This window comes from Pogona vitticeps, chromosome 5 (genome assembly GCF_051106095.1).
Source record: "Pogona vitticeps strain Pit_001003342236 chromosome 5, PviZW2.1, whole genome shotgun sequence".
Taxonomy (NCBI): domain Eukaryota; kingdom Metazoa; phylum Chordata; class Lepidosauria; order Squamata; family Agamidae; genus Pogona; species Pogona vitticeps.
The window spans coordinates 139,485,119-139,500,568 of record NC_135787.1 but is presented as its reverse complement, the minus strand read 5'-3'; the positions used below and the strand labels follow the sequence as shown (position 1 = coordinate 139,500,568).

At 40.3% G+C, this 15,450-nt stretch overlaps 1 protein-coding gene across 1 annotated transcript in view; it reads right to left on the bottom strand.

Annotated features, from left to right (window-relative positions):
* Positions 1-15,233, bottom strand: part of ANO6 (anoctamin 6) — a 71,235-nt gene extending 56,002 nt beyond the window's left edge. The window contains exon 1 of the mRNA XM_020795514.3: positions 15,029-15,233. Within this exon, the coding sequence (XP_020651173.3) occupies positions 15,029-15,131 (103 nt within the window). The 5' untranslated portion in view covers positions 15,132-15,233. The remainder of the gene's footprint in view (positions 1-15,028) is intronic.
* Positions 15,234-15,450: the final 217 nt, after the last annotated feature.

The window sequence follows — 15,450 nt, the reverse complement described above, 5'->3', positions numbered from 1 at the left end:
TGCTAAACTGTATTGCTAAACCCTCCCCAACAGACACCGACACAGTGGTGTCTTGCAAGACGAAAATAATTCGTTCCATGAGACCTATTGTCTTGTGAAATTTTCGTCTTGCAGGGTGAGTTTTCCCATAGGAATGTATTGAATTTTAATTAATGCGTTCCTATGGGCCAAAAAGCGATTGCCGCTTTCAGAGGTCCCCTGGCAGTCCTCCGATGGTGCTGGGCAAGCCTTCCCCAGCACCATTTTTTGAATTTCCCACTCTTTTCCCCTGGCTTTTTTTGTTCAGAGACTTGCCGAGCACCATCGAAGGCAAGCCTCTGAACAGAAAAAGGCTGGGGGAAAGGGTGGGAAAGTCAAATATGGTGCTGGGGAAGTCTTCAGAGGCTTGCCCAGCTCCATCGGAGGACTGCCAGGGGACCTCTGAAAGCGGGAATTGCGGTTGCATGGGACCCCCACCAGTCCTCCGAGGTGCTTCCCCAGCTCCCTATCTGGTAAGTGACTTTTTCATAGTTTTTTGGCCCATAGGAACGCTTTAATTAAAACTCAATGCATTCCTATGGGAAAATGTACCTCGCAAGATGAAAATATCTTTGTCTTGTGGGGCACCAAAAAAATCACAACACACTTTCATCTTGTGAGTTTTTCATTGCCTGAGGCATTTTTCTTGTGAGGTACCACTGTACTAAATATTACCACCCTCCCAGAAACAGCAAACAAGCATGGAAAGCAAGGAAAAGGCATCAGTCTTTTGGAAATGAACCTTACATCGCTTGGTAGGTAGGGAAAAACACCCCAGACAACCAATGCTAAACCAGGAGGTTTTACCTCCATCAGGACAAGTCCTGAGAATCTGTATGGGTAACAAGGCAGAGCTACCATGGTGTGAGGAGTATATGTTCATGAATGCCATCTTTGTGCTTCACAAGACAGACTACATAGATGGAATATTTCATCAGGTTTGTTATATGATACGTACATCATTTAAAGGTGTTGTTATTTGGAAAAGTAAACCTGCTAAAAGTAATGATTTGAGCTGCAAGCAAATTGAGGGGCATTACTGTGGGAATTCACATTTTAAATCCATTTAGATGGTTATGGATCAGGAAATTTGTTGAATAATGCATCTGTAAAACAGAGCAACACTTAGATGTTGGCTTACCAAAAGACATATACATAGAGGCAATTGGTAGAGATGCACCCCCCACACACACACTTTTTTCTATGCAAAAAAAAGATAGCATTAGCAGTGGGTTTCAAGGCAACTTGTCTCTGTTCAAGTCCTATATATCCTGCTAAAACATAGACATAATAAAAATAAAAATCAGTTTATTAGAAAAATGTCAGTACAAACACTTTCCATATCCCACTTGAGGATTACACACTGATAAACTTGGTTTACAAACCCACGGCAATTTTATACTCCCAGAGTTTAAAGAATCATTTTAACAGCTGTTTGAAGTACATAACTCACACATACAAGTGCATTATTCTTCATACGTTTAGTTCTATGCACAAACCATCTCAGAATGTAATGGGATATCTTGTCATGATGGCTCTCCCAACGTTTTCCTAGATAATAACAGACATCTTGAACTTCTGAGAAAGTAGCAAGCAGACTATGGAAAAGTAAGAAAATGATAAGCAGCTAGTGCTGCAATTGTTCGGTCTACCATACTCATTTTTGAGGTTGTTTTTTTTTAAAAAACAAGACAACGTTATGAGACAAGGCTAACACTAGTAATTGTAAACTGAAGAGCTTCTACTTACTGCATTCATATGGTAGCAGAAAAACCTCATTTTTGGAAACTGTTCTATATTCCTTGTTTGGGTATGCAAGTCAGATTGGCTAAATGACATAAATCATAGGTTTCAAAAGCCAAAATATAAAAATGTTACAATTACATTTCTAAAAATAATTCCACTGCTAATATATCACATGAGAAATGTATAATCCTGACCTTCTACATTATATGTCTTTTATTTTTTGGTGGTTGGTTTTTATTTTTATTTTTTTCATTTAAAGCTTGGCAGTGTGGTATAAAATCCTGCATGATTATGTGATTGGTGGTTATGCTAGGAAGCAATTAAGTTTCTTTAAAAAGGTTTGCCTATAGGTCAGAGGACAGCACTTTCACTCAATATATTCAGTTTGATAAGTAATCTTTCAGCAACACTGAGGTTCACTTTCATTTCAAATTAATTCAAAAAAGGTGGTGAGGTTTCCTGTACTCTGCATTGCTGTTGCCAGAACTTGTGTAACAACAACAAAAAAACTCACAGTGATGATCCTAGTGTTCCACTCCTTGCTTTGCCCCAAACAGCAAGATAGCCCCAACATCAGTGTGCCGAAAAGCCAAGAATGCTGGGAGAGAACTGGGAAGACAGATTGTTAATGCATTGTACCATTTGGAGCGACACACACATACAGAGAGATTCATACTGATCCAGTGAGTACACCATCAGTTGAGAATGGGAAGAGAGGGATGCCCCAGCTTTAAAGCCACTTTTTGCACACAGAAACAAATTTTCATCTTGTTCAGCACCGCTCATACCGAGATATGTCTCCCTGCCTGGAGGATGACAGCTCCCTGAGACTTTAGCTGATTGATACATGAGACTTCAAATGGTCCAGATAGCTGGTGATCCTATGAATCAATAACCTGATTTTAATAGAAAGCAATCCTTTCCTCGGCTCTCCCATGCATCTTGCTGACATGTGAACCCTAAGGGATCAAAAGAAGGCATGTTCTTCCACATTCCTCTCCACAGCAGAGTTTTGTTTTTTGCGTGGAACCTGGGATGTGATCACATGGGAAACAGATCACATTCTGGACTGCTTGTGGAATGGTCTGGTGCAATCTATCTCCAGGCAATCACATAACATATGAGGAATTGTAATCCAGCTGGATCCCAATCCTTACTCACGCTGGGCCTTTTGGGGCCAGCTGTATGGCTACTACTCTTTGATGCCAGGCTGGCATGATTTCCCAATGACCAAAAGTTTTGCCCTGTGCAAAGCGACCATTTTTGGTGTGCTTAGATGTGCATCTTTCCTGCCATCTGATTCCATCTTCTGATGGACCTTTGTACCTTAAAAATATAAGAATTCCATCTGGATATCTTCATATAAATTCTTCATCCCTCTTCTGTGCAGAAGAATAACTTAAACAGCATTCATGAGGAAGTAGTCCTCCCTTCAGACATGTTATCATTGTATTCTGCTATTTCAAAGTAGAGAAGTGAATCAACCAACCTGATACTATTTTATATGTTTTTATTTAATCGCTAATTCATATTGATGAAAACTATCACTCTAAAATTATTAAAATATATAATAACAAAGAGTACAATTAGAAGACGATACTGTATTTCAGCCATACTTTAAAATCTACTGAACTTATTTCATAACCTTAAGCAATTGTTACTTAGACATCACAAATGCAAAAAGGTGTATCTTACCTATAGAGTTATGCCAGCATAAAAACCATTAGTGCCAATTTCTTTTTTTTTACATAACTGTGCTACACTGGCACTAACATGCAACGTCTTTCTAACAATCTCTTCACCTTCAGAAGAGATTTGAAAACCATCTAACCTAATTGCACTTAGACAGCAGGGAATAACAAACTTACCCTGCAGACCTGGTGAGTGCAGCTATCCACACAGCCATTTCAAAATCACAATGTTTGTAGGATTTTTGTCATCACACAAATAATTAAACTGGTGCCCTAATAGCAGATGCCAGGAATAAAGGGGTGGCTGCTACCATCACACTCCACAAACTTCCAGTTACATCTCACTGCCACTGCTGGAGTCAGAATGCTGGGCTATGATGGATGAAGGATGATATTTATAGCTTGCCAAATAGGAAGAAATGTACCACCAAAAAGGAGACACAGGCCAGAATTTATCTGAAGAATTATCCCAATGTATGTTCATTGGCATAAATTTTAGTGGTGAATTGCCACTAGTTAAAGAGTCAGTGCTTGCTTTTATTGTCACATGCTGAGTCATGCAATTGATTTGCGACATGAAATGCAAAAGCTGATTTCTTGATTAGCAGCAATTTGCCACTGAGATTTACGTCAGTGGACGTATGTTGGCAGGTGTAACTAATGAGACTCTGGCTGTAGATGTGCATATAATTTACACATGCTGGTTTATTTACATGTGTATGCATATGTGGAAGGATGGACGTGGTATACCTTATACATTTCACATATAAATATATTTTATGTTTATGTGCAGATGCATAATCTAGAATGTAAACAGAAATATGGTGTTTCTCAGAAGAAGTAGGAATTGCTGTGACCATGTGACAAGTATGCCTATTGTTCGATCTGCTATCCAGTTGCTAACTACCGCTGAGCAACTTCAGTGCTCCCTCTACTTATCGTTCTTTAAGCTGGGTGTAGTCTGGACAGCCTTTCAAACAGAAGAAAGGGTTTGAAAGGCTGTCCAGACTACACCTGGGCACATGGCAACCCTACCACAGACCTCATGTCTCATCATGCAAAGTAATGATGTTCTAAATAGCTGTATTTTAAATATTGGATATTAGGGCTGATGTATTCACGGGGATGAACATGTCCATTAGCAGGTGGGGAAAAGTGCAATGATTCTGGAGTGTTTCTGTGTTCTTCCTGGTTCACATAAAAATTCTTTTCTAGGTTCTTTTATATGCATGCCTAATCACCAGGGTAAATCTGCAATGTTTCTGGGGGTCAAATCACCCTGAGTAAGAAGCAAATGCGGTACACATACTGAGATACACGTACATAGAAAAGGCAGTAGTGCACTAAATTAAAAAAAAGAAGATCCTGTACAGAAGGATTTTCTTTTGTTTGCTTTCTTGGCTTTCGCCTTTGCTTTTCATGCCAGCAAGTCATTCCAATTAGTATTCTAGGAGGCGCCTAATACTTTCACCGTGTGGCAGAGGAAGTTGTATATTAACCCTTCAACCCTTCTTCTGTGCATCTGCTCTGATTAATATATTTTGCCTGAATTGCCATTGGATTGACCTTCTGTGCAGCTGCAATTATTCTTCCACAGACATTCATTTTGCATTTACTGTTCAAGACAAGGGGTGACTGAAATACTCCTTAATTAATGTAAGTAGCTACTGCAACCAGAGACAGAACTAAAGAAAAACTATGACATTAGTGAGACAAAACAGACGTTTGGGAGAACTCGGGTCCTGTATATGTCCATAAAACACAGATGGAAAACATCTCAGTATGAAAATAAAATTGAAGAAGATGCCAACATAGCTTAAAAGGGTGGATATAATATTAACTCATTGTGTCCAAGCCCCAAACCAAAAGCCAATAATATTTCCTAAATTATGAGCCGTCTGGCAGCAGAAAAGAGAAAAAAAAAGAAATCATACAGTATATTCCCTAAGGTTTACAAATTTAATTTACATCTTTATTGACTTCCATGTAGCTTACCTTTCTGTTAAAAGATAATTTGATTCCTCTAGAGGTTTTGTATGACATGAAGATTATTTCTCCTAATAAGGTAGGAGTAGATTATTTCTATTATGTATTACTATTATTGGAGTAGAAGCAGCTATCCTGGAAGACAGGAGGAATCACATTGACCATAAAGCAAATTCCAAAATGCATTTTGTGGTCTTATTTGTTAAGTGAGCTACAAAATTCTTTGGGCAAACCTTAAAGATTGCACATCTCTTCCTCGGGCAATATGTTACAAAAAGTGGGATGGGAAGGGGAAAACTTGATGTTACAGCCATAGAGTCTATTTCCTTTCTTAAGATGTAATGAGATACAAGTTGCAGACGCTACAGTAGAGATTACTAAGTGTTAAATTTTATCCTGAACGGATCCTAGTTTTGTTGGGGGCGGGGGAAGCATAAAAATCAATAATTTCTGAATCACCATTTTGAAAGGACAAACACCCAGAGCTATGGCTCTCTTTTTAATTTTCATCTTACTGCACTAGTTAACTGTCCTAGCGTGGCCCAAATATTTTATTGTTATACCATTGGTGGTATTATTTTAAAGTTCTCTAGTTTTATTTTAAACTTTCAAGCAAACTTATGTGCAGAACATCAGGACAGACAGAGTCAGCCCTACCAGTAAGGAGAATGGCCATTCTCCCCTATTAGAGGACAAAGTTACACATGTTATACCTCCTGCCTGCAACCATAACGCTAGTCTGCTGTCCTCAGGCACAGCAGAAGACCCTGTTTCAATCCCAGTAGTGAAGCTTTTTCAGCCTCTGGTCCAGTTGTCCTCTGTACATATAGTCCTGGGTAGAGAGGGACAAACCATCTTACCTTTAGCTCAAGAAGCAAAATGCCATGGAGTAGTTTGGAGGATGAGGGTGTATACAATTCAAAGTATGCTGTTTCAGAATTGTGGTCAGCTATTTGACAAAGTCTGTATTTTAGCAATGCAGCATACAAAGGAAGATCTGGTCTTAGACGGGGAAGGTTAATGAAGACGATTTAGATCATTAGCACAATTTATTCTTTCATTCTCTCCCTCTATTGCTATAGTAACCAAGAACTTCAGAGTCCTTGATGCTTTTATCTTCACTGTACTCTTATGCTTCTAGAGGAAAGAATATAGTGTTTGTTTTCCAATGAAGAATTAAGGCAGGTAAAAAAAAAAACAAATACAAAGGAAGCAGAGGAAGGACTAAAGGGTTTGATAAAATGCCAAATTGATTAAGGTTATTGGTTAGCTTTGGACCATTTTTTCTTTGTACTTAGGTACAATCCGTTTATGAAGTGGGTGAACATGAGTAAGTACTTGAGTAAGTCCTGGTCTAGAGATCATCATAGAAATCAAGATACTAGAACTGTGTACTACTATATAGCGAGCAAGTAAAATAAGTTTTTTGCATGGCACACATGCCATTGCAACATACATCAGATAAAACAGTATAAAACAATATAAACAACATAATACTACTGTATAGCTTTTAAAACACACGGGACGAGTAGGGTTATGTTCAGCACCTCTTCCATCCTCATAAGCATTGTGTACAAGGTGGAAAGAAATTGTATGTGGATGTAATGGCTGAAATGCAGCAGTAAGTTGCAACTAGAGTAGACCCACTGAATAATTACCGTTTCCCCAAAAATAAGACATATATTAATTTTTGCTAAAAAAACACATTAGTGCTTATTTTCAAGGAATGTTTTATTTTTTTCATGTACAGCCATCTACATTTACTCAAATACAGTCAAGTCATCTTCCGGTTGCTGCACAATGGTGGAGGGTGGGGTTTCACTTAACTAGGGCTTATTTTTGGGGTAGGGCTTATATTGCAAGCACCTAAAAATCATACTAGGGCTTATTTTCAGGTTAGGTCTTATTTTCAGGGGAACTGGGTAGAAATTATGGAGAATCTGATTTACCAAACCTCCATGGGTTAAATGGGCCTACTCTCTTTGTGACGTACTGCTGGATTTCAGCCAATGTCTATGTACTACAGGGAAAAAACTGCCACATAGTTCTTACATCTAGATACAGTACTGGTTCAGAACTCACCAAGCCATAAAGAAACAACTCCCAGAGACCATTGGTAATGACGCAGCTAAAAAATCTTGTAAATAAAAGAGAAACATAAGAGACTGCTATTATAACAATGTGCAGTTTGCAAGAATGCTGCTTCCTTGTTCTTTGGAAAGTTTCATGCTCAGCCCCCCCTCTCTCTCTCTTGGGATGGCAGGAATTCAAGTAATGTTCTAGCTGGCAGCTGAGTTCACTGCTGTCTAGCTGACTTGTATCTGCCTTCATCTTAGATATAACTTTTTGGATCAAGGTGGCCCCATCTGACTCTCACTGGAATTTCTGGGCTATAAATCTCACCACCCAAGCCAACATTACATAATGGTTGGGAATGGTTGGGTATGATGGGAGCTGTATTCAAAATATTTCAAAGGCACCAAATGGGAAAGATTAAGGGACTATTTGCCTCTTGGATATTCCATGCTGAATGGAGATAATGATAGGTTTTGTCTAACACATCTGGAGTATGGACTATATTAGGGAAGTGCTACTTTGGATAATAATAGAAAGAAATTCCTTAACGCATAAAAGGACTGTTTTTCAACATGATGAACAGAAGTAACAAACAGAAGGAGAAAGCTGTTTAAGCTAGACGTTGCATCTAAAACAATGCATAGAATATAGTTCCAGCAAAGTGACTGGGAAAGAGAATTATGGATGGTTTTATACTGGAGAAGGTTGTGCATTCAAAAATATCTAAAATCCAACAGACAACATACCTTAGCATATGGTAAATAACTGAAAAAAGATGCTCTGCTGCATTTTAATATTGTGGGTATCATATTTCAAGCCCATAGACTTCTAGGAAGGCTCTAAATACATCAGCAATAGCTTGTAAAACAAATTTATGTTACAGATAATAGATTGTTTTTCCACTGTGTCTTACATTCTCTGAATAAATAATTTAGGGCTGTTCTTAATTATTAGATTTCTGTCCAAGAAATGCCAGAATGAATTCCCTACATCACCCCAAAATCATGAGGTCCAGAAGCTTTGAAAAGCAAAATAAGAACCAATGGGATTAATGGTTGAGATAAAAATAATTTACATTTCAATAACAGGTGGTGTAGAGTACTGACTTAAGCAGGACTTCTGAAAATATTGCACAGAAATATTCTTTTTAGAGGTTCAATTTCAGTTGGGCAAACTGGAAAGTGATAAGAGTGGGCCGTTGGTCCAGATAGGCGGGATATAAATCAAATAAATAAATAAAAATTCTCCCCAGCACCAATCCATTTCAGCCCCCACTCCACACCGCCATTTTTCAACTTAGAAAAAGATATCAAAATCAATCTAGCATGCTCCTATAGTTATGCATGAGTTCAGAGGAACAAAATTAATGATTTTATACACATACTCCAGTTCCTCTCCTCTAACACACAACATAATTTTAATTGACATGTTTCTTTCGTTCTTTTCTTCTTTTTCTTTCCCACTCAGGAATAAGATCAGGACGTAAGTGCTTAGGTACGTTACTTGCAATAATAAAGTACTGTACTATAGATGCATTAACACTAGATACAAAGTTTAGATAAGAGACTGGGAAAGCAGTGCAAATTGTCACACATTAAGTTAATCGTTAATCAGCTAAAATTACATTAATGTTGAAAAGAGAGTGGTTAAACTGGCATTTAAATTTTCATTAAAAGCATTATCAAAATGAAAGTGAATCTCTCAGCTTTGATTTTACTCTTCCCCTCCCATTTGCTTGTTTTGAGTTATAGAGAGAAAGAGGTTCAAGAATTTTTAGAAATCCAATTTTTTGCCTAGCTCTCGGAAAAACCTCTTCTCTGCTTTTTCCCTTTCTTCCTCCCTCATAATCCCTCTTCCTTCCCCTTATCCTTTATCTAGAGTACTGCACTTCAATACTCTTCATCAGACTAACAACACAGATCTTGAAGTGGAGAACATTTTTAACATAATATACTGTAGTTCATTGATGATCCTGTTGCCTGGCAACAGCTTTCTTTCTGTGCCCTCTCCAGTTTCTGACTAACTTACATCTGGAGGACTGTTGATGCAAAACCTCTGAGTTAAGTTAAACATGAATTAAACTGTCCAATTAGTTTAGAAGACATCCAACTGAATAGATGACTTTATTGGCTGTAATATGTTAGTGTCAATGCATAGATTAGATATGAAGTAAAACACATATTTTCATTAAATAAGCACATTTTAAAAATCAGATTTTAAAAAAATCTGATTCAGACTGGTTGGCTGTGCTAATAATGTATTCGCGAAGGCGAATGTTGGAATTACACCAGCATTGGGAGGAATTCATTCCATCTCCTTTTTGTCTGGTTCCACCTTTTTAGCTTTCTAGCTGGGGTAGGATCTTTTTCAGTCGCCGCCGCCACCACCCTGGCCGAAAACCTTAGAAAATCCACTATGGGATCCAAAATGATTTTATTCTACAGCAAAACTCAAGGCTGTGGTTCAACTGGGTGGGAGTGTTTGCAGAGTACTGTATTCTCAAAACAGGAAGTGACTTTCTAGTCACTCCTAGTTTTGGGAGAAGAAATGAAAAGGAAATAATTGCATTTTGGCAACTGGGTGTGCCACATGGCAAGTCCCAAGGGGGCAGAATTGGCCACAGCATCCAGATTGCATTGATTTCAGTAGAGCAACTTTAAATAAGCATACGTCTGGATTCAACCCACTGTTGACAGAGAAGACTGAATAAAGTTACTTTTTTGGACTACAGCTTCCAGAGCCTACCAGCCAGTATGCGTTGCAGGTAGTGGCTGGAGGATTCAGAGAGCTGTACGCCACATCCCCCTTTCTAAGTGAAGCTAACAGCCTCACAAATATTGTCTCACACAATCATGTTTCTTTAGATTCACAGTGGGTCTCAGGCACAAGCTTTGAAAATCACCTGCTTTTCTAACCTTTGAACAGGCTTTGAACTGGCACTGTAAAAAAATAGCTTTAACTAATTTATTAAAATATTCTGAACACAAAGCAACAACTGACTTAAAAGAAAAGGTAATTTTACTAAGGAAGTTTTCCTTGTTTACTCTCAAAGACACATGGGGCCAGGAATGTCCTCGTTCCTGAGTAGATAACAAAGCCTCAACTGCTCCTATCAGCTTCTGCCCAAAATTCAAAGTTAAACTTTCAAAACAAAACATTAGCATAGTCTAATATTATGGTTTTGCTGCCTTGCCTCTTAAAAAACCACCACCCAGTGTCAGAAACCAATTCTGAGATCCTCTGCATGGGCATCATATGGTTTAGCACTGAGCAAGGTACGTCTACCATTAGACAGAATGATGCACCCAATTTGGGCTGTCATGAAAAGGCAGCTGGTTTCTATTTATCATTGCATCTGTATCACCAGGAATGGGGAACTGTTCTTGTGGCATTTTTCTGCTTTTTGTTCCGGGGTAATTTGACTAGTTTTTTTGGGGAGGGAGGGTTATGCATCCCTGGATCTGAATGAGCAGGAGCACCATTTTAGTACAGCAAAATTTCTACTCAGTTATGGTGCCCTCTCGGATTCCATTCACACTGGCAGTTAAGTTAGAACATGAGGTGCTGTACTAAGCTCATGGAGTCAGCACAAAAGAGCACCTTGCCTAATTGCTCTGCGGCTGCTAGTGGTGCTGGTCCTTTGCCAGTGCAATATACATCAGCACCACACTACACAAAAGCATAGTACAAGGAGTCAGTTAGAGAAAGGGAGATGTGGGGAAGAGAGCAGTACCTCAGCCTTGCACAGTATATCTAATTCCATACAGCTTACTTCATGCATTCCATGCGGCACCATGCACTTAATGCCAGGTGGCCCTGTATCTGTAAGGAGCTATGCCAACATGGCACCCCCATATAAAGAAGAAAGCAGCTTATTTGAGGGACAATGGCAGCTGCTTTAGGTGCAAGCCTTGACTTGAACAGCAGGAGTCGGGAACAGGAAGTAATGTTTATTTTCTCACGAGCCATTTATTCAGAAGCAGCATCTCAAATTTCAGAGAGTTTTTTCTCCCTCTGGAGTAAAACAAGTGACCTGTGAACTGCAGTGTAAGTTCAGAATTTGTACATAATTCTTAGCAGCAACAACTGAGAATACATATACTGAAGGGTGACTTAGAGATATTGGAAATAAATAAGCAACCAAAAAAGCTGCAGCATAATGACAGTAACAAGGCATGATTTGATTGTCAAACTACAATACTAACTTCAGCCCCCAGTGCCGGAAGTGACAGCAAGCACCGCTGCTGTCTGCTACTCTAGACAGAAGATAGAACAAAGTTATGTTTATTTGCATATATTCCTGTTCGAATTATTAATCAAATACAGGGTCAGTTCTAAAACTCACTGAAGGTACCTCCCATCCATTCAGATCTTTGGGATCTGTGACAGGAGGGAACCAAGTTGCAAGTCCGATAAAAGGATGGGCCCAGGATGACAGCACACATGCAGGAATAATTTATCCATGAAGATTTCCATACACCTGAAGTCGCTCTTAAAACGAGGTTGCCTTGCCTACATGCTCCACATTAGCACACCAGGGCTCTGTGGTCTCAAAACATGGCATCCTGACAGGCTAATGTGGTTCACATCCTGGGCCTATTCTAAATACAGAGTGCTGCACGGGTAGTTTTTTTTTTTTCCTTGTCTTCCCAGTATTATACTGGGTCAGTAATTGATAAAATAATTTAACAGAACAAAAGTACAAAACTTCCTTAACACCACATGACAGTCACATACTGCTGTCTTCCGATATAAGCAGACATTTGATCTAAGCATACGGAAAAATAGCAATGCAAACACTCCTGTTTCTATTAACAATCATGTTGTTAGAATGTGAAAGAATCATTTGGCCCTTATCCCTTCCAAACATCTGGGCAGTTGCTAATGTCCAGTCTCCTGTACTTTGCGTGCATCACTGACACATCTCAGCTGCCTCTTGTCTCTGCTTCATTTTATTTCCGTTACCACGTTAGGAAGATGTAAAAGGTCTCATCATTTCAGAAAGGACTGATGTCAAATATACCTGCAGATCTACTCCATAATTTACAAGGCATAAAGGTCAATGAAAAAAACCTTTGTGGATTTTTTTTTTTTACAAAAACACAATTCTGACTAAGAACAGAAAATATTTCAAGCTGCTATAATCCACTAACAAAATCTAAGCAGCCAGTATCCATAGGTTAGGGTTATGGAAACATTTGACATTTTTATTAGGCAACTATATAATACTAATGTGAAGGGCAACATCTTTATTTAAAAGTTTGGCCCAGGCACCTTCCTTGCTCAGACCAGAAACCACTTCCAAAGCTCTAATTAGCAGCTTCATATCGACCGACCGGGTTCCTCTTCTTCCTCCTCCACCTCTTCCTCCTCCTCCTCCTCTTTTTCTTCCTCTCCTCCTCCTCCTCCTCTCCTCCTCCTCCTCCTCCTCTTTTTCTTCCTCTCCTCCTCCTCCTCTTCTTCTCCTCCTCCTCCTTTTTTGTACCCAATTATAATCCTCCCACACTAACTCTTATCTGGTCAAAATGACCAGATAGGCGGGGCATAAATAAATAAATAAAATAACATATGTTCACAATTACTCAATACTAACATGAATACTGATATCTGAGATCCAGAGGGGAGGCCTTTCTCTGTGTTCAGTATGTATGAAAAACGGCAATTTTCGTCTGAAGCAGGTGCTATAGTGGGCATCCCAACTGTGTTACTATCTTTATCAGCTATTTTACTTTCTAATCTTCTAGAACAAACAACATTGTAGCATATGCTAGTTTACAGAATATAATATGTTTTGCCTGCTTTTGGTGACCTTCAGTTTGTACCGGTTTACATTGGTTTACATCTTTTTTGAAGAACCAAGTGATTTAATGGAGTTTTAGAAGTCTATATATTTATTGCCTCATGTTACAGGTGTTTGAATTCAACAAAAGGTTGTTTGAGAAGACAGCTGATAAATAAGAAGTGCAAATCCAATTCTATGCATGCTTATTCAAAAGCAATCTTGCTATATTCGGTGGGACATATTCAATAATTTGTATTTAGGATTGTAGCCTTAAATAATACATGAATAAAATTTTCTTTTAATCATTTTGTATCTGAGATTGATAGCAGGATTTTGCTGTTGCTGCTGATGCTCTCCTTTATGCCAAAAGAGTGCATTCTTCTTACAATATTTTTCTCCCTGGTTCCCTAAACCACTCTGGTGGTCAGATCAAAAACCTGGGAAAACTGAAAAGCCCCAAATACTTCTTGATGTTGATATAAACAGCATGTTTCAAGTCAGCTGCAGAAGGGCGTAACGTGTTGTACAAACCCAACTGCACAGTGATTACAGACCTCAGAAATGTTACTTTATAGGACCATAGGCCTGCCGAGTCAACACAGCCACTGGTCACATTGGCTCCAAGATTCTGGTAGCTGTTGCCCATAAAAGTAACTTTTCTAAGCTCTTTTCTAACCCAATACTCCTCTCCTACTACCTACAACATGCACCCATCAGGTGGATTCTGTCTCCTTTTCTCAGTTGTGAATGTGTCTTCCTCCTTGTTAAACTTCTTCTCCTCCAAAATCCAACAGCTGAAGCTTAATATAGTACACAAAACAATCATATGTTGTATAAGCAATGGAATAGTGCTTAAAATTAACTTAAATCCCTTCAGATTTCAATGGACTTACGCTGTAGCTTTCTGTGGACTGTACTGATGAAAACTAATGTCTTTCATATGGCAAGGGTGGGTGGGTGAGAAACAAGTGCTATTGAGTGATTCCAGACCATCGAACAAAAAGACATTTTCTACAGGCTTCGCCTCTCTTTTTATTTGGAACAGCGACAGATTCTTGCTCTTTTAAACTCACAAATCGAGATCGGAGCCCAAACGCACATTCTTTCCCAAGCCCATCCAAAGACACACGGCAGGCAGCTAATTCTCTCTGCCCTCATTCCGCTCAGCAGAAAGGGATGCGGTGGCTGCAGGCGAGTCAAGACAGACGCCTGTCGACTCTGGGGCTGAAACTTTTCTCCAGCCAGAGGGCGTCACATGACACCCAATCTTCCATCTCTCTCTAACCTACTGTATTTTAAAAAAGGAGGCGACAACTCAGAACTATACCGAGCAGCCAAGCTGAACTATACCGAGCAGCCAAGTCGTAGGGCCTCGGGGACTTTGGAGAGCCTTGGCAAAGTCTCGAAAAGTGGAGGGGGTCGATCAAAGGAGGGGCAAGGGGATGGGTGGAAAATCCTTCCTTCTTCAGGGTAGACAGGGATTAAAAACAAAGCAAAAACATCCTAAACAGATCGTGTTCCTGCCACCAGACTCTTGGACCTTCGCGCTGGAGGAGCGCTAGCAAGGCTCCTTCAAGGCATTCGCGCGTCGTTCCTGCCAAGAACCGGGAAAGCTACCCCAGCTTTAGATGCCCCATCACTCTCCCTTACTTCCCACGTCCCACTCGGGGGACTGCACCGGGAAATGCTCAGCGCCTTCTTGTCCCTCCATCCCACCCTCTGGCCTCACCGATCTCTCCATCCTCTTCCTCCCTCGCGGCTGCTGCTTCTTCATCTTCATATTCATCCTCCTCCTCTACCTCGAGCAGCACATCTTGGTTCGCCACGTCCATTCTCGCTCGGGTGGGGAAACTCGCGGCCGCGCCCGAGCAAGTGGCGCGTCCTGCCGCGGATGGCCCCCAAATGCAGAAGAAGCCGCCGCCGCCTCCGCCGCCGCCGCTAGGGGGGAAAAAAGGCGCGGAAGGAAGGGGCTGCGCGGAGAGAAGCGGGACCGAAAGCGCGAGCCTGGGCGGACTGGAGCGCGAGCGGCGGGCGGGATAAATGGGCGGGGCCGGGCGGGGCGGGGCCAGCTTCGCAAGGCGCCTCACCCGCCCGGGGCTTGGCCGGCTTCCCCAAAGAGGCGGGAAAGCCCGAGCGGGTGTGATTGCCTGT